This window comes from Nilaparvata lugens, chromosome 13, assembly GCF_014356525.2.
Source record: "Nilaparvata lugens isolate BPH chromosome 13, ASM1435652v1, whole genome shotgun sequence".
Lineage (NCBI taxonomy): Eukaryota > Metazoa > Arthropoda > Insecta > Hemiptera > Delphacidae > Nilaparvata > Nilaparvata lugens.
The window spans coordinates 19,565,339-19,586,625 of NC_052516.1; the positions used below are offsets into that span (position 1 = coordinate 19,565,339).

The 21,287-nt window shown below is 34.0% G+C and overlaps 1 protein-coding gene across 1 annotated transcript in view; it reads left to right on the forward strand.

The window, feature by feature from the left end:
* LOC111050703 overlaps positions 1-21,287 on the forward strand; it is a 159,674-nt gene that overhangs the window by 77,770 nt on the left and 60,617 nt on the right. The window contains 1 exon segment of the mRNA XM_039440380.1: positions 13,202-13,329. Within this exon segment, the coding sequence (XP_039296314.1) occupies positions 13,202-13,329 (128 nt within the window).

Consider the following 21,287-nt stretch of genomic DNA (forward strand, 5'->3'; position numbering starts at 1 on the left):
GGCGAATTGCTTTCTGTCGACTGGCACAACTTTTCGTTGATATCCAAAAGGCAGTGGTGTCACTTTCTCTCTTTTTATCTACTCTTCCATCTTCTCATCTTTCTCTCTTTATCATTTCCACACACAATTCCTCTTCTATCATTTTGACTCTTTCTCACTTGTTCTTCTTTCCCCATTATCGTACTTTTGTCACTTTTTTCATTGATTTTCAATCTAGAGAGTAGTGCTGTCACTTCTTACCTCTTATCTTTTTATCCTCCTTCCCCTCACAAAATTTCCTTTGCATTATTCTACATAAATTTTCTTTCTTCTCCACTTTTAAATCCATCCTCTACCCATTTCGACTCCTATCACTTTCTTCTTCACCGCCTTCCTGTAACTCCTATTCCATGTTATTTGCGGTGAGGGTGGGCGGGTCCACTCATTCCCACTTTTTAAAGCAAGATCCATCCTGCCGTTGAGATATCTGTATGTCTTCAAGGTTCTGGCACTATTTTATAAGAGAAGTGGTAACCATGGACCTGATGTAGGCCTACCCTATTACACTAGGAATGCTGAGAGGGGGTTCATAACATTGCCTCGTTCTCATTGTACTTTGTTTCAGAAGAGCTTCGTTTTTTTGGGCCCGAAATTTTTCAACTGTCTTCCCACTGAAGTCAAAAATGTAGCTAGTATTGCTTCTTTTAAATCTAGATTAAGATTGTGGTTGATGAATCGTTCACCGGGAGAGATTGAGGATCTTTTTGGAATTTTAATCTGAACTTTATTCACTCGTTCTTCCTTTTTTTTTTTTTTTTTGATACAGCATTGGAAGGTGTAAGCTATGATTTAACAAAATCAGCTCCATGTTGTATGAGTGTGTGTGTGTGTGTGTGTGTGTGGTTTTAATTATTTATTATATTTACTATTTGGTATCATTCATATTCATTATCATTATTATTTTATTCCCATTATTTTCAGTTTATAATATCTCATGTGTGTACGCTAAGCGAATTCCCTATTTTATTTTCAATTGTGAGATATGCTCCTGTTTGCAGACAAAGTTCACTCTTTAGCAAACAGTATTGTATTCATTGACTGTACACTAAGCATTTTTGTTGAATTCAATATTTGATTATTGTTATTCTGTAATGTACTTGTCATAGAATAAAGATTTATTTATTTATTTTTATTTATTTATTTATTATTTATTTATTTATTTATTTATTTATTTATTTATTTATTATTTATTTATTATTTATTTATTTATTTATTTATTTATTTATTATTTATTTATTTATTTATTTATTTATTTATTTATTATTATTTATTTATTATTTATTTATTATTTATTATTTATTTATTTATTTATTTATTTATTTATTTATTTATTTATTTATTTATTTATTTATTTATTTATTTATTTATTTATTTATTTATTTATTTATTTATTTATTTATTTATTTATTTATTTATTTATTATTATTTATTCATTATTCCACTTCACTCATTCTCTTTCTTACTGCTCTCTATTCCCTTCTATATCGTTTCTCTATTCCTCAATTTATCATCTCTTCATTCAAATTTAACGTCATCACATAATTTCCCCATGTTTCTATTATTCTTTTTGATCTCCTAGTCCTTGTTCTTCTTCTTTTATCTTCTTATTCTTTATTTATACCTTTTTCAAATCCCCTTTCCATTCTCTGTCTATCTCATTCTACATCTTCAAATTTTCTACCAAATTTCCTTTCCCTCAGTTTACTTCTTCATATTCATCTTTCACCTTTCTCTGTCTGTCTGACACTTTCTCTCCCTCTCACATTCACAGTCTTAAGGTTGCGTGGCAGAGAGGACCTAGAGTTCTAACACCGCCCTTGATGAAGGCGAGTATTAAATTCAATTCTCTCTCTCTCTGTTTTTCTATCTCTCTCACTTCCTCTCTTTCACTCTCGCTCTCTCATTCTCTCCCTTTCTAGCATATATCGAAATCAAATGAATAAAGAAATCTGATCTCTCTGTAACTCCTTTATTTCCTTAAATTCCAAATGAATAGAGAAGAAAATCCAATCTAATCTTTGCTTCTCTCCATCTTATTTCTTAATCTATCTTTCCATTTCTGTCTTCCCACCCTTTTTCTCCTTCTCTCATGACTTTCCTGCTCACTGAGTGACCTTTAGCGTGCACTTGGAGAATCGCCAAGAAAAGGCAGACGAATCTAGTAAGATTCACTCTAAACTGTCACAATCGTTACAATAGAAAGCGTTGATGTTATTTAAAGGGAATCTACTGACAGCGAATTTCACCACAGAATGGCAAAGTCGATACAATCCTACACTGAAAAAAATCACTTCATCTGTCAGCATTGTTTGAATGGGAAGCATTGTTGTTGTTTATGAGGAATGCTGACAGAATGACGTGAATCTCACTATACTATTGCAGACTGGTTGACTGGGGAACTCATTCACATTCTCAAAAAATATATGTCCATATATTATCATATTACTATAGATATGTTTGGGTCCCAATGTGAACATAAGCTCAATACTTGGACGTCTCAGCATTTATGGGCTGTAAAGAAGAACATCATGACAGTGGATTATGTGCTAATCTTGATCTTTTTCATTTTGGAAAACCTTGGATAGGCTCCCTCTTCTTAGGATTAGCTGTATGTTTTGTACAAATTGTAACATATTAAAATTCGATAAGCAAGCAAAATCGCTAATTGAAAGAATTTTATAGGTCTGGAGCAAAACAGCCATTCTATTATCGCCAAGTGTGATAGCAACAAGTGAAAGATTAGATAATAACGGGTACCATGGCTAAAATTAGAACAGCCGAATAAAAAAGAATTTTATTTAACATTGATAATCCAATCTTTGGAAATAATATGCTCCAGAGATTTATATAAATTATTGTACAAGAGCAGTGAATTGCGGGAGCTCCTGAGCGAGCCTATAAGAATTTTGTCTAAGTTGTATTCTAAGAACCACAACCCGAGACATATAATTTCTTACTCATGCTTTACCGACTGCAGCCAAGCCAGGCAACCGTTATTCACAAAAATAACGTTACAAAATTTGTAGAAAAATGAGAAATTGTTTCAATTTGAATGCTAATCAATTAATAATAATGTTGAATACCTTTCAGCTTTCCTCCCTGTTTTCAATAATATTATTGTTAGCGCATAGCTTTCAATGGTGGGGTGACCCAAGGGTAGTTCACCTCGCCGTATATAGTCCAAAGTTCCCTAATGGTAAACTGGACACCAAGGTTATAGTGAGGACAATACTTTAAATTTACACTTTTCACTTCAAAATAAAGTTCTTTTTGATGTTAAAAAGTGCAAAAATATACAAAAACTGAAACAAAACACAAAACCACTAAACCTGTTTTCAATATTTGACGTAGTAGAAGCTTTCGGGCTTGCAGACAGCAATTGATTTGGATTTCCGTTCAACATATTTTATCTTTCTCACTGACTTCTACATTATTATCATATTACTGAGGAACAGTGATAGAATATTTAAATGGGATGATTACGCAGTATGATAGAGGATAGAATGTATCCTTTTTCTATAGTAACTAGTCTCTAGTCTTACTAGAGAGTAATTTTTTTATAGTATGCCTTTTTATTGTGTGAACTTCAGATTGAATAACAGTAGAATATGAGAATGAATAAAGCTTGGAAAAAACAATTATTGCAAAGAATTGAAATTCTAGAGAGATTTTGAATGAGTGATATTAATATGAAGTGAAGTTTGTAGTGTTGACACGAATTCGATAAATAAAAACCATTGTTCTTGATTAGTAGTGAATGCTTACTAATGAATTCTGTTCTGCTTTGCTCTAAACCATTCATGATATAGATATGTTTGGGTCCCAATGTGAACATAAGCTCAATACTTGGACGTCTCAGCATTTATGGGCTGTAAAGAAGAACATCATGACAGTGGATTATGTGCTAATCTTGATCTTTTTCATTTTGGAAAACCTTGGATAGGCTCCCTCTTCTTAGGATTAGCTGTATGTTTTGTACAAATTGTAACATATTAAAATTCGATAAGCAAGCAAAATCGCTAATTGAAAGAATTTTATAGGTCTGGAGCAAAACAGCCATTCTATTATCGCCAAGTGTGATAGCAACAAGTGAAAGATTAGATAATAACGGGTACCATGGCTAAAATTAGAACAGCCGAATAAAAAAGAATTTTATTTAACATTGATAATCCAATCTTTGGAAATAATATGCTCCAGAGATTTATATAAATTATTGTACAAGAGCAGTGAATTGCGGGAGCTCCTGAGCGAGCCTATAAGAATTTTGTCTAAGTTGTATTCTAAGAACCACAACCCGAGACATATAATTTCTTACTCATGCTTTACCGACTGCAGCCAAGCCAGGCAACCGTTATTCACAAAAATAACGTTACAAAATTTGTAGAAAAATGAGAAATTGTTTCAATTTGAATGCTAATCAATTAATAATAATGTTGAATACCTTTCAGCTTTCCTCCCTGTTTTCAATAATATTATTGTTAGCGCATAGCTTTCAATGGTGGGGTGACCCAAGGGTAGTTCACCTCGCCGTATATAGTCCAAAGTTCCCTAATGGTAAACTGGACACCAAGGTTATAGTGAGGACAATACTTTAAATTTACACTTTTCACTTCAAAATAAAGTTCTTTTTGATGTTAAAAAGTGCAAAAATATACAAAAACTGAAACAAAACACAAAACCACTAAACCTGTTTTCAATATTTGACGTAGTAGAAGCTTTCGGGCTTGCAGACAGCAATTGATTTGGATTTCCGTTCAACATATTTTATCTTTCTCACTGACTTCTACATTATTATCATATTACTGAGGAACAGTGATAGAATATTTAAATGGATGATTACGCAGTATGATAGAGGATAGAATGTATCCTTTTTCTATAGTAACTAGTCTCTAGTCTTACTAGAGAGTAATTTTTTTATAGTATGCCTTTTTATTGTGTGAACTTCAGATTGAATAACAGTAGAATATGAGAATGAATAAAGCTTGGAAAAAACAATTATTGCAAAGAATTGAAATTCTAGAGAGATTTTGAATGAGTGATATTAATATGAAGTGAAGTTTGTAGTGTTGACACGAATTCGATAAATAAAAACCATTGTTCTTGATTAGTAGTGAATGCTTACTAATGAATTCTGTTCTGCTTTGCTCTAAACCATTCATGATAAAAATCATGAGACTTTGAATGAGTGATATTAATATGAAGAGAAGTTTGTAGTGTTGACACAAATTCGATAGATGAAAACTATTGTTCTTGATTAGTAGGGAATGCTTACTAATGAATTCTGTTCTGCTTTGCTCTAAACCATTCATGATAAAAATCATTTTAAACATGCTACTATTTTACGCTACTATTTCTCGTTGTCTCGTGTAGTAAAACAAACATAGCACCCTGTTTAGGCTACCAAGTATACGATGGCGCGAAAGCCAACTGAAATGATGACAGAACTCCGTTCATTTCTCCACATTTTTATTGTTAATTTTTCATTTTTAACGCCAGTTGTGCGCGCTGCGTTACAGTAAGGGCCTGACAAACAATGCATGACCACAGAACTATATGTGTGTATATCACTTCACTACAATATGTATTGTTCTATGTATATGACAGCTTGTCGAGCTCTGAATTTTGAAGTCTGCCTTGTAAACAATGAGTGGCAAGGTTGGGAAGGGCATAGGTAACACAGGAGAATGAAACAGAAAGTGGAAATGAAAAGAAAAGTGGCTCATGAGAGAGAAAGAGAGAGAGTGGGTGAGAAAGAGATAGGGAGGGTGAGAGAGAAAGAAGAGGAATGGAAGAATGAAAGAAGAGTTGCGGTTAGCATTTTAGGGAGAAGTTATTCATAGCTTTCAAACTTTAAAAGGACAAACATGCAAAGTGACCTTCGACCTATTATATAGGGCACCATAAAACTGAATTATGCAACTGAAATTTGTACCTTCGCTATTCTGGATCTAAAGTAGTAATCTGTTGTCATCTTTAGTATTTTATAAAGTAAGGGTTGACTGGGTATCAGAATTTTATAAGATGGAACAATTTATTATTAGGGTGATTGTGCAATATAGAATTTCTACCACATAATCTGATTTCTAATGGAATAGGATAAATGCATTTTATGCATCCATCCATTTTCAAGTATTATACATAATTTACCTCAAGCCAGCTCCATAAACTGGCAAGTATTGGTGAGCTTAAAATTACTTTCTGGTGATTTGGAAGTTATCTAGGAGCGTGGTTCATTTAATGTTTCAACTTTATTTCTCCTAAAATCCACACAAAATCCTAGGGCTCATACCGACATTATTATCTACAAAAAAGGAATTCCTAGACATCGCCAATTACAGTGATAGCGAGAGTAAACGATTTCTCATAATTAAAAGAGAGAAGATGTGAATTTCTCAATTCATTATCAAACATGGTGAGAAAGTCCTAGATATGATCACTCTAATGACTGCATTATCACATAGAAATAAGAATACAAAGAAGTAGAATAACGTTGTAAAATCATTTTAATAGGAATTCCAAATAAATGCAGTGGAAAAAAAGAAACAGAATAAGGATGAACCGGAGCGGGATATTGGGAAAAACAACAGAGAAATTGAGAGAAAACACAGAAAAAGTGAAATAATTCGTTGATGGCAAAAGGTTACAGAATTAAGAAGAATAAACAGAAGCATAATTCATGAAAAACACATCACCTCCACAATATACAGCAAAAACATAACGAGGAGGAGTCAAGAAAAACAAACAAAAAATTGGGAATATCAACAGAATACTCGATAGAAGAGACATGAAGTGTAGGGTTGGAAAGAGAGGAGAGAATATTTTTCTGGGAAATGTCGGGTCATACGAAGAGCATTGAGCCCTGATTACATAGCGCTATGAAAAATCGGAGAACGTGTTTACGAAGCTCGACTTATCTTGTAAACAACATCAAGTCGATATTGCTGACTCCATACCGTCGATGAACTCGCTTCATTCCCTCGAAAACAGGATCTCGCTCGAAAAACCACCCTTTCCTGAGCGGGGATGACAGGAAATGTGCTGAGAAAAACTCGGAATCCTAGATTTTTCACTGGCATGGAACTTTCCAACGCTGGAGGTTCTCGGAAAAGCAAATGTAACCTGTCGTTGGGTCTACAGTGAGATTTTGTTTTTGATGTCAGCACTGGCTATATGGGAAAGTTGGATGTTATTTGTAAGGAATGCTGACTGATAGAGGTGAATTTTAATACATTAGAGATGTTGTAAGGTTGTTTCTGGGGAGGTTTTGAATGAGAATTCCGATACCCCAGCTGCACCTGTAGACCAGTTACAACTCTTCTAGTTCTAGATTCATTCTTTACTTTTATAATCATTATTCTTATTTATTATTCAACGATAATAAGACGAAACTCAGTTTGAACCATTCATTTATCTATTACTCTTCAAAAAATACATAATCAAGTATTATCTACAACTTCAAATCTTGTGTTGTATCTATATGAATTATTATTAGGCTATCTATTTATTTATTTATTCACGATACAAATGACATTGATGTGATAACCTTGGTAGATAGATGATAAGGTAGTCCTCATGATATTTTTCTTCCAAGTTTCGGTGATAACGGCACAGTCCAACATAAGGAGTTTGAAGAGGTAACCGTCCATTCTTCATGAAGGATTTGAAAGAATACCTTCTTGATTAGGTCTTGAACGGAAAATATGGATGTGATAAGAGCTATGATGAAAAAATAATTCACTTGACGTTTCAGGTAGAATCCAAACTTCAGGGATCTATTGGATAAGAATTAATAATATTAATAGTCAGCTAGTTATTAGAATAAGAATCAGACCCGTATGCAGATACTCGGTTTAAACGGAGAAATGTTCGTTTAAACCCCGTATAAAAATAATATTGTTATGATGAATGCAACCAAATGTATTGTATTGTTGTAATTCATTCCGTTCTATTTTTTGTATGTAAGCTCAGGTTGACTATAGATTATAACACTTTGGAGATTTTAATGTCGTTCAGCGAGTTTTCCCAAGGATGAGACCTAATGCAACGAATTTTTATATCATAAACCTTCTATGTTCCAAATTTCGTGGAAATCGTTAGAACCTTTTCCGAGATCCGTTGAACATAAATATCCAGATATAAATAAATACAAATAACCAGAAAAATAACCAGATATAAAGATACAGAAATTGCTCGCTTAATATAATGGGATATTAACTGTTAAGTAAATTCTTGTGAAAATAATGTTCATTGATATGTGTGTATTTATATTCGAATTTACATGATTTGTATATGGTACCTTGTCAAGCTGCCTCTTCGAGGTTCGCTTAAGGTAGCTTATTTATTCAATAAACGTATTCACTATTCTATTCTACCATATCTACAAGTAACCGTGGTTTAGCGTTAAACGTAGTGCTAGCATGTAGTGTTAGTGTGTAGTGTTAGCATGTGACCCTAAAATATTAGCTTGTATTTTCCCATGCAACAGGGCCATGGGATGATGACATCCTACATCATGACTGTCATTTAGTTGGTAAAAATACATACACAAGGAGGAGCAAAAGTAATACGCAATAGTATGACTTTTTATTACGTCATTCCAAGTCATTCGACCGCAATGAGAAGGAGTAGGATGAAAATGAGGTGGAGGAGGAGGAGGAGGTGGTTGTGAAGGAGGAGGAGTAAGAGGAGGAGAAAGAGGAGGAGGATGAAGAGAAGTGGGAGGTGGAAATGAAGGAGAAGGAGGAGTAGAAATGTCATTCACCAGTACAGACACCCACTTCAAGTTTTATAACACATTGTTAGCAATGTGTGAGTTTCCAAGGAGGGATGGCACATTGTCATCCCTGTGGGAGTATTATAAGGGCGATGTGTGATGTGTGCAGTAACGTACCTGGAAATGCCTTGATAAGAAAGTGCCCGCCTGATCAATCTTCAGAGTGATGACGTTTTCGCGGCAATGTACACTCTGTTCACAACACCAGGCACCAGCTACCTTCCACTTTTCCTCCTAATATTTATTCTAGTCTCTTCATAACTTGTACAAACAAGGGGTGTGAGTGCCGTGTATGCAGATTCCCCCCCCCCCACAACTGCATGTTTCTATAGACAGAACAATCAAGAAAAAATGGATTATCAACATCTACATGGGTTACTTTACTTTTCATAATATAAAATGGATGTTTTCGTAATTGAAAATGTGTAGATATCTATTGTTTGTTGAATAGTAACCTGATTGAATGGAACAATCTGCTCTGTATGGAGTTGGAAACAACCTTACTATATTTTAGATACTACATGTATTTATTGAAAATTCCTAATGGAATACGTGTCATATCTTCGATAAACCTGTTCCTAAGAAATACACATCGTATGTATCTTCAATACCTAACATGAAGTATTTCGTCATGAAAAGCGACTTCTATGACAAAAATATTGTAACATGTTAGACTGAATTATATAAATCATCATGAATTGAATGAAAGGATAGTTTCAATCAATGTGATAGAAAATTATCTTCTTTCAAATGTGATTTCATTCATACAAAAGCAGAACTAACCTTGTCGATTATAAAGTACAGATATCATTAGAACTGGAATGATAACCGAATATCGCGTAATCATTCCTTGTAAGAGTGGTAGACAAATTTACTCCCTCCTCCGCCTTCTGTTTTTTTCTTTTTTCTTTATTTATTGATACAATAAGTACACCATCAAAATAATAGGGAGAGAGAAAATGAGGTAACCTTGAGCTATTCCTCTCCCAAATTTAGATAAGTTTACACATAGCCCGAAATAGATTAAGTCTTATAGTTGTTCAATTGGGCTATGTCTTGACAGTGTGAACAATACTCAACTCAGAATTTGGCTAATAGGTGGCAGCACTTGTTGGATACCTAATTTGGTCTCGATTCCACCTACTCTCTCCTGATTGGTCGACAGTTTCTAATCTAGCTTGGAGTTCTGCCAATAGATGGCAGCAGATGCTGTGTAATATTTCCAACTCACTCCTGATTGGTCCACCTTTTGAGATGCTTGTAATTCTGAACTCCATCTCTTGGTTGCATCACTTTCTAGGTGATGATTTCAAAATGAAAGGTTTCTGTTTCATGTTTTAAATACATTGAGAGAATTGAATTCATTTGTAGAAATTTAGTACAGGAAATCAATCCTCCATTGGTTTGTCGATTATGATTACAATCCAAATTCTGAGTTGAGTATTGTTCACACTGTCAAGATATAAGCTAATAAAAACTATTGTCATATTATCAAATGAATGAATAAATGAGCTACCTCCTCATAATTATGATAATAAAACTTTTTATTGCCAAAAACAATGTCTACTAAAGATAATGAATAGTCTAGAATAAATATAAAATAATAATTATGAATATTATATACATTTCAATTCAATGACAATTATGACTCTCATGGAATTATTTGAACACTAAATACCTGCTCTTCATTGAAAGTTGTAAGATATTCTCATTTAGGTTAAGAATTTAGGAAAGTGATTTAATTTGAAATGTAATGTATAACATTATGATAACACTGATATCGCCACCTTCAGGTTCAAAGTCAATAAATCCATGTACCTTTTATTAAATTGATATATGCTCAGGTCACAACAATTTTCAAGAAGCCTCATGAATTGAATATTCCATTTTTATCGTTTCAAAAGTGATTACTCAAAGATTGATGAAATAACAATTCCTCAGTAATCAGCATTCCTTACAAGATACTATTAATGTTTCCGAGCTATCCAATGCTGACTGTGTAGAATGTATCTCACCATAGCAAAACCAATCTTGGGAGAAAAACTTTCATGAACTTACAGAAGTATAACTTGGCAATAACCCAGTACTTGCCATGGAATTATGGCGCTGGAAGGTACTAACACCCACCATTGTGAGACTAGAAGTCATTTCAGGCTTTGCTATATGTACTTTTCCAATATCTGTGGCAATCTCGTGTATATTTGTGTATAGTTGTGGGCTGTTGTAAACGTGACCATTCCTATCTCTACTACTACCCGCTATCCCCTAGCATCAAACTTCCATGAATGGCTAGTTATTGAGTCGTATAGTACTGTGGAGACATTTCCAACCAGATATTTTTCTTCTTCTTCTTTCTGTGTCATTCCTTTCCTCTCTCATTCGTTTTATCGCTCCTTTCACTCTTCTTCATCTACCTACTAACGTCTTCTTTCACTCTTCTCCATCTTTCATACAGCCTCCTTCTCTCTTACTTCTTCTAGTCTCTTATTCTTGTCTCCTACTTCTTCTTCTTCTCGTTTCAGCCGTTACAACAGCTACTTGGTACTTGCATGAAACCTTATACAGTTTCCGCCGGTTCAATTTGACAACACTCTCTGCTTCTCGCGATACGATTCAATTTTGTGGCAGAGATGCATGCTTTCAACAACAGATGAGTAAATACAGTGACACTGCAGCACTTGACGGGCTTTAATGTTGAAGGGGTGATGAAGAAGGAGGAGGAGGAGGAAGAGAAGAAGAAGAAGAAGAAGAAGAAGAAGAAGAAGAAGAAGAAGAAGAAAAAGAAGAAAAAGAAGAAGAAGAAGAATAAGAAGAAGAAGAAAACAAAGAACAAGGAGAAGGAGAAAACAAAGAACAAGGAGAAGGAGAAAGGAAAGAATAATAATAATAAGTAATAGAAGAGGAAGAATAAGAAAAGTAGTTGGATGAAGCGAAGGGGAGATATGAGATGCAGAAAAAGAAGGAGGATAGGAACAAGTATTTGGTGATGGTGGTGGGTGGGAGAGATGTAGGAGAAAAGAAGGTTTGGAATGGAATAAGAAGATCTTGTAGAGGGAGAAAGTAAAGAAGATGAACCCGTATGAGAGAAAGATGGGAAAATGAGATTTATTCATACTTTCAACACTAAAAGCAGGGATTCCCTGACGTCTCCAAATACATTCTATGCAATTATTCACCCTGAGAATATCACACATGCTCGTAAGATTCACTGCAAATTGTCAGGATTTGTCGAATGGTAAGCGTTGAGGTTATCTATAAAAAATGCTGATAGACAGTTTGAAGTAAACCTCACTATACATCTGTGCTGCTTCTGACCTCCACTGGAAAGTCTATTCAAGTATTCCTATTGGATTATTCTGTTTTGTTTGTTTTTGCTGTAATTTACATTCCATTTTTTCTCACCTCCGTACTTCTCTTCTACAGTGAGAGTGCACTTTATTGAGTTCCTACACGTCAAAATTATTATATTGAATTAGTAAATTGTTTCGTTTCTTTTTGTTTCATTGAAATATGTTTAATTTTATTCTGTAAACTAGGCTATTGTAAACTAGGCTATATAAACTAAGCATTGTAATCAATTTGTTTCTTTTTGTGGAAGATGTGTATTTTTGTTTAGATTGCTTAATGGCATAAGATAATACTATTTATGTAAGTAGCTCTATATAGTACTTGAAGCAGCTGAATCGTTTTTCTAATATATTTTCTGTAATTCATAAGACGAACCACTCCTCGACGCAGGCCTAGCCTAATGAGGAGTGCACTTGATATTTTTTGTGTTATTATGCTTTGTAAAATTGTACAATGAAGTGAATAAAAGTTATTATTATTATTATTATTATTAGTATACAGGTGTGTCCCAAAACTTCAATAAATTCAAAAAGTGAATTGACAACCACTTCCCTCCATTTAAACGCATTACTCAGCAAATGCTGCTACCTAGTGGCAATGATCGGAGTTGAATGCATCACAAACATGTCAACCAATGAGGAGATAGTAGTATTTCCGCCAGGAATCGCTCGTGTTCCAATTTGTGCCAGGTTGAGCTAATTTGATTACACTGTGTAATAGCTGCGTTTACACCATCCTTATAGATTCCATTAGATTGAACATAACTTATCATACACATCATGAACATATGTGTTTGTCAAGTTCCGTTCAATCTAATGGAATCTTTATGGATTAAGTTATTAATATTCTGTTGATAACTTTGGTGTAAACGCAGCTTAAGTTTGTCTTATATGTTTTCATGTGCAGTGTATCTGTAGGTGATTCAGACTGTGTGTCACATGTGTGTCTACCAGACGCTAGATAAATGAAAAATCGTGTTCTCTGTCAAATTTTCAGGATTATTGTTATCATTATATTAATTATTTCTTCCTAATTTTCCAGGTGAGGACACATCACTGCGTTTCTCAGTGAACCCAGGTGCTGGGGACACAGGCTTCAAGCAATGGCTGTCCGGCATGAAAATGGTCGCTCAGCTCCCCGAGGGAATCCCGCAGGAGTTTCGAAGAACGGTAAGTCAGCAGATAGTCCACAATTTCAATATTTCTGGATCAATTTATCACAGAACAATTGCATACGATACAGTAAACTGTAGTTGTATATTACAGTAATGAATGTTTCTCGTTTGCTCGCTACTTGTAATCCATATAGTCAATTAACAATGAGGGAGACTACTCTTCGAACTCTGAGGAGTGAAACAAAAACGGTCCAAAATTATCTTTAGATGAAATGAGTTTGAGATTTCAATTCATCTTGAGGCTACTTATCACTGAAGCCTAGATGGTGAGTAGTAATACAATCACGGACTCACAACTGCATCCCTGAGTGTTTTGAACATCAACAAAACGCTACTATCCATTCCAATAACGTTTGATCAACCAGCTGAGTTATTGCCAGCTATTTGAGACAAGAGCCTAGCAGAAGACCTCATTTATAATTGTGAATACAGCAATCATTATTATCTCAACTCCCGCTACCAAACAACTGGGAATATTCTTATTAGTCCACATCTGTAGACGTCTGAATTTATAATATGCCACCATACAATGGAATGGATGAATCACGAAAATCAATCTCGATTTCTATCACGAGCTGCTATAGTGAAGTTGACGTTATAATGGCAGTGTTTGATTAGCAATGGTATTGCTATTCTTGTCTATCATTCAACAAAGCAGATAGCGCTATCTCTTTCTCGTTTTTTCTGTTGCCAGATCGTCTTTTAACAATGTAGAATTGATAATTGATTAACAAGATATTTAATCTTGGTCATGAAAATTCATTACGTTTTAATTAAAAAATATAATTCCTTGCTTAATAAAATAATATCGGGGCACCGAGCTTCGCTCGTTATTTTTATTCATTGATGAACAGAACACAATTCTCTAAAATGATCGTGTCTATATTTCACAGCTGGCTATTATGTCATCTTAAGAATTTCGGGGTTTCGATATTTTGATTTTCACATACTCACTCGCTCACTTACTTTTTTACTATCCACAGCTGTTTCAGCCAAGGATGAATTATCCTTTTAATGTCGTTCAGCAAGTTTTCCCAAGGATGAGACGTAGTGCAATCGATTTTTTATATCATGAACCTACTATGTTCCAAATTTCGTGAAAATCGTTAGAGCCGTTTTCGAGATCCGTTGAACATAAATAACCAGATTTAAATATAAGTTACATCTTGAGAATCTACAGCAGTCAGCAGTTTCTATACAACTTCTTGGAACTCTCCTGGGACTGTTGAGCCAGCTTTCTCACACATTGATCGTCAGTCCTGCTTACAACATCGAAGCGAGAGGTACTCACTTTATCATAATTCACTTGTTTAAATTGTTTTATTCCAAATTTTGTGTTTTGTAAAAATAAAGATTTCTTTTTAAAAAGAGATCCAGCGGAACGCATTATTTAGCTTATATAAAAATACAGAAATTGCTCGCTTAATATAATAGGTTAATTGATTATTTTAAACGAGAATGAGCAGTTGATATTACATCAATAAAGCTGTATCAGCTACCGTCCATTGAAGACATTGACAAGACAGAGGTTCGGCAACGTTGTTCTGCTATCTTTCTCCACTACCATCATAACGTGAGCCTCACTGTAGCTAATGCATTCGATTTAATATCTATTTAACGACAGGCCAGTCTGATTTCATGTAGATAATTTCAAAAACCACTAAACATTTACTTTCTGGTGCATCAGAAACAATGCAAAACTCTCAATACTATCTTCAACATCATCATTCATCATATACCATTATTCATATATCATCATTTATCACTATTATTGATCATCATCTACCATTTCACACAAGTTACGATCACGATGAAGGCATCATCCTATACAATAAGTATCATCTCAACAGATACTTGTTTTTTGAGTAGTATTGTATAATACCATAATTACTTAATTATTAAGTCTAGGGATTCACTCTTTTGAGTCTATAACTATATAGAGTTCTTCTGTGATAACACATACGAGAACAATGTCTCGTACAATGTCACGATACAGGTACAATGAGAGAAATCAAATGTCAACTCAAAGGTTAAAGGTATACATTATTTACTCGGTCTATTGTAATACAATGCCACAATACTAGCACAGATGAACAACACAATATTATTATTCCTCAACAAATCAATCAATCGAATAGAATTTCCATCGGTTGAGGAAACAACGCAAACAATTATGATTGGTTAAGTGGATGAAAGCAAGCCGTTTGAAGTAACTTCAAAGAGACCAGTGGCCCGGTAATTAGTCTTGTGTAGTTGTATCATTGGCAGACAGTCTCTGCTTTAATCAAAGCCTTTGTAATCCTGGTTGACTTCAATAATTGACACAGTGCGACTGTGACGTCACACAACAGGATTAGCTCGGATCACACACAGGAAATAGAGCATTTAGAATATAATCCTGCAGGGAGATCCATCAGTGTGATGGAGTTGCAATTCGATAAACGTGTCGTCACGGTAGTTATTAGTTTCAAATGAATTATTCTGCGGGCAAAGTTCGTTGATTGGGATGGCTCACTATGAGTTTGGTGAATATGCAATCGGATATGAACTTTTAAAGTAATTTTCATGTATTCTCAGTAGATTGGAATAGTTCACCGTGTTTTTCGTTAGCGAAATTAACTTTTAAAAGTAAATTTAGTAATTCTCAGTAGGTTGGAATAGTTCACTGAGATTTTGTTTACTCAATTGGGTATGATTTTTTTTGATAAATTTTCGTGTTTTCTCCACAGATTTCAATAATGCTCTATGAGCTCATGAGTATTTGATCAGATATGAACCTATTTACTGTAACTTTGATGTATTCTCAGTAAATTAGAATTGTGTTCTGGTTCACGTTCGATTGGATACGAACCCTTTTTAATATTACTTTCCCATGCTTCGTCTTTGAATTGAATTAATAAAAATGATATTAAATAGAAACAACTTATCAAAACATTTTGAGATAGAAGTTTCGGTTGTTACGGTTACGCCAATATCAATATCTATAGTGAACTGAAAGCTTAAACATAGAGACGCTTTTTAAAAAAAATAGATACTTGTCACAAATTAAACTTTAAAACATAGAAAGTATAAATTACGAGAATGTTCCGCATTACAATTCAATACATTCAAAAATAAAATATAAACATAATTATCTAAGAAAACAAACCATGGGTTCTCTAGTGAGAGTCTACGTGTTTTAATGTTGCAAAGGGTAAAATTACTGATTAGCTTCAGAAGGTAGAAAACTAATAGGAAATTCTATACTGAATGAATTCATAAACCTTTCAATAACGTTATATGTCCAATAAAAAAGAAGTAACATTTTACTCCATTCTTGAAACTAATTTGTAGCTATTTTCAAAGAATCGTTTCTTCTGTAGTGTGATCCATTTCAAACTTTCAGCAATCTTCTAAGATTATATCAACATTCCCCCTCTAACCAATGCTGACAGTATTTAGTGATCTCACAATAGATGAAATTGTCAACTGTCAATATTGTCGAGTTATCCATGAAGGAGAAACATTCATGTTGGAAATATATGCTTAATGGGTATCCTAAAAGTCCTATTCATTTGTGGGGGTAATTCGATATTCAGTTTTCTACAACAATTATTGAAATCAAATTAAACTCATCCGAAACCCTTTCATGTATCAATCAGTTTAATAGAGTTATGGATGATTTTTATCTAATTGGATAATTGAATATACAATATGAAGAGTTTTAAACGTGGTCCATTCATGGACAAGTCGTCATGTATCCTCTATAGCCCACCTCCCTAATAGCTCGACACTGTTGTCCTTTGAACTGAGTTACTGCTAATATCAATTGGTACAATTAACACGACCCATTTATGGATGGTGTTTGATTGATTGTCAATTAGAGACATTAATTTCTCCCCTATCTTACCAATCATCACCAACTGGAATTGATGCTGTGAATCTCATTTGGGAGTGAATTAATTATCTTGTTCAAATATTTGAATATTTCCTATTTTAATGATTATAATGTGAAATATTTCTTCCAAGTTTGGTTTTGAAGAATCTAAATTTGAAAATCTACGGTTTGAAAATAATTGAAGACTGAACATTTTGAGAAGTGAATAACTACAAGGCTTTGTCCTATTTCGGACTATGTGTAACCTTATCTGAATTTGGGAGAGAAATAGCATGAGTTCAACTTATTTTTTCTCTCCCTATCATTTTGATGATGCAGGTCTACTCATTGTACCAATCAATAAAGAATAAAAACGTGAAAAAATCGTATAAAGATTTATTTGGCATAGAATGCTGAACAAATAAACGAAAAGCAATGAAGATTCAATTACTTGAGTAGGATGGGTGATGAAAATAGAATATATGATTTGAATGTATGAGAAGAGGTGATGAATCGTACTATTCAAATGTATGTGTAGAGAAGATGTTAAATCGTACTTTCGGTAAGCATATATAATATGAGCTAAAAAATAAGTAACTTCCAACTGAGTGGACTCTTAAATGAATGAAATAAGTCATACTTTCAAATAAGTGAAAAGTCTTTGCAAAATGTCAAGATACAGTACGTTATATATATTGAGGCTGGAGTAGAAACAGTAAGTTAAAAATTGTTTGTCAAATGATGCAGAAAGAATAGAATAAATTTTTACTGTAGTGGAATCAAATTTATCTACGGTAGTAATGATAAACTTTGATATTAAGTGGAAAGACATAGGCTTTCAACTTTCAACTTTCAACTTTCAAAAGGCTTTCGCCTTTCAACAAGGCGGCGGAACACGTGTTGCGTGCTATACATGCACGTGTTAACGTGTTAATCATGTGAATGGATGAGTGGTATATCACCACATCAATGATTAATGTACAAAGTTTAAACTCTCAAAGTGTTTCAACCAGAATATGATAAATTATCGGATTCGCATTGGATTGAATACTATTCTACTCGTAATTTTCTATCTTTCTCGATAATATTGTGATTTATGTGGAATTGTTACACACTCCAATTGTCGCAACACTTTCATTGTAGATTCATATTACAATATTATTCATTCAAAAGTATGGCTATAATATTATTATTGTTTCGGAAGGATATTACCCACATTTATTAAAAATATTGCTATAATGATGTACAAGAGATAACTTCCATTCTATTGAAGTGGTCTAATCGAAATCTTATATTTAACTTCTAACTCAGTGGTTGGTGAGATAAATAATATTTACAAGGAAGATGACACAATACGTATTGAAACATGTTTGTGGGTGTTTACAAAATAATAAAATTAGTGATAGTTGACTTTATTAGAAATCCATCCTTCACTCCTAGTTAGTGTAAATCAATGAAAATGAAATTATGGAAAAATCAATGTCATTCATGTGAAATATGCAATCTAGCCATCCTGAACATTTAGTAATGATAGTAATTAATGCTAGAGAAATTATAAGCCTACCCGTACATGAATGGCATCTGTGCTTTGTGATTCAAGCCTAAACGAGTGGAATGAATCCTTTCAAATGCTTCGGATTGAAACTTCTCCACAGTCAGCTAACGACATCGCCCAAATTATAATTTAATTTGCCTTCCGATACCCTCATGAATAAAGTTGGAACTGTGATGAGGGAATCATAGGTGTTTCAAAATAACTTTTCTCCTTCCAAGTTGCAACGGAAGATAATCTGTTCGGAGTTCAGTTCTAAAAGTTGGAAACAAGATTAAAGTTGTTATATCATATACTAGAACTTTATTTGAAGACTGAATTTCATTCCATCCCGTAGGATTAGAAATTTGAGTGGGAAAAGTAATTGATAGCTTACAACATTTACTTCCGAAATATTTAATTAATTGTCTTTTAATATTGATGAAAGTAATAAGTTTTTGTGCTTCCCGTTTTTCTAAATTTTGTAACGGCAATTTAACTGAATTTTGATAGCAATATAAATTCAATATAAATCGAGCGAGTTCTCCAGCCCGTGAGCCTCTCTAGTAAACAATAACATACATAATACTTCTGGATTCAGGCCAACTTAATAATAAATTGATCAATGAAGTCTAGAGAAAGCCGTTCAAGCTCTGATCAAATGCTCAAATCCTGAAATTGATATTTCATACTGCACTCGCACTCTCATCCCAGAAAATAAATAATCGACAGTAAATTCACTCCAGGCATGTATTTTTTGTAGGCAAGCAGAGAATTTCGCTTGGAGTGGCGCCAAACTAAGCAATGATTAATCCATACGTCACTAGAAAATCCATTAGTCGCTGAAAAAACTTCATAAAAATTGGGATCCAAACTAACCGGGTACTACATTAGTTTTTGTACTCAATAAATTCTCGTACTCAATAGCTTTTTGTTCTCAATAGTTTTTTTGTATTTGAAAGTTTTTGTACTCATTAGTCTCTCTTTTAATGAGAAGTTTTAATCAATGTGCTCATTGAGTAGTTGATACTCAATGGTCTTTGTATTCGATAAATAATGATGATTATACTAACTCTTTGCAAGTAGAAAACCTAATTATTGAACTCTACACTTGTTGTTGAGAAATACCCTATAAATAAAAAATAATAATGGATAGTAAACCAAACTTGACTCTAAATTCGTTGTTACTCCATAGATAGAAAAGTGAATTCGGCCACCATAGATTAGTTTTGTGTAAACTCACAGTTTAAAGTCAATCAGCTGAAAGTTTAAAGTCGATCAACTGACATTACATACTGACAATTGTTCCAATGGGGAACATTTTTGTTGTTTATAGGGATCCCCCTGACAGTGTAAAGTGAATCTCGCCATATCAGGCTATACCCAACTTTTAAAATTGTTGCTGCCATCTCATTTATCTTGTTTAGCCCATTGATTAACAACCTCCATCTGACTCAACTCGGGCACTTTCGGTGTGTGGGAAGTAGGGCAAATTCTAACTCTATTCCCTGACCGAACAAGGGATGTTTCATCCCTTCTAGTCCCTTACATCAGCCTCATCCCTACATCAACTGGCTACCAAACATTACCACTCGGGCTTGTAAGCTACTAGTCCCTGATTCCGAACTAGCCCGGATTTGAAGCTGGATTTGTATGTGGGATTCACCTGAATGTGTCAGCGGTCCTTATAGAATAACATTAATACCTCTCATACAACCAACGCTGACAGTATGATGTCTCAGTTGATTCACTTTGCACTGTCAGCTTTCCTGATGCTTAACATTTATGCTTCCATTTCAACAGAACTGACAGTATGGAGTGTCAGTTGATTCGATGTAGCATTGACGGCATTCCTTATGATCAATATCGATGATTTCCATACAATCAATGATGACAATTTGTAATGAATCTCACTATAGACTACTTGTTCAGCTACCGGTGTGTTGTACCATAGAGAAACGGAATACTAAACGGATATTCGTTTGTCTCTAGTTGTATGTGTCATCCGACATTTGGCTTTCCATAAATATACATCTGCTGTTACCAAGGACCATTGAATAATGAATAAATGGTACTTTCCTAATAAAACTATGAAAGGTAATCTCCCATTCCTACAGATAGGAATGATGGAATAGTTCTTGAATATAAATTTGTATTGTATATAAATTGTAACCTCTCTTTAATATTAAGGAGGAATTTCCGTATTCAAGTGGATTCGAAACTGGCTTTCAGAAAGCCAGTTAGGTTTCGAATCCCGGCCCGGACCAAAAATATGATTTATCATTCTCGGGCCATTCGTGTTTCAGAAAGGCACATTAAGTCATAGGTCCCGGCTGGCCTAGTAACCATTTAATAACATTACTTACAAATTTTAAGAATCAATTCTATGTTTCATCTGTCACTAAAGAAAACCACATCCACAGTGAAAATAGCAGATAATATATAATAATATACAGAGTGGGTGAAAAGTCCGAGAATGGCTTAATATCTCATACACAAAGGTAATTTGACGGTGGGTGTGATTGGGGATCAGATTTAAAAAACGACTTGAAATGACTTTAAAAAT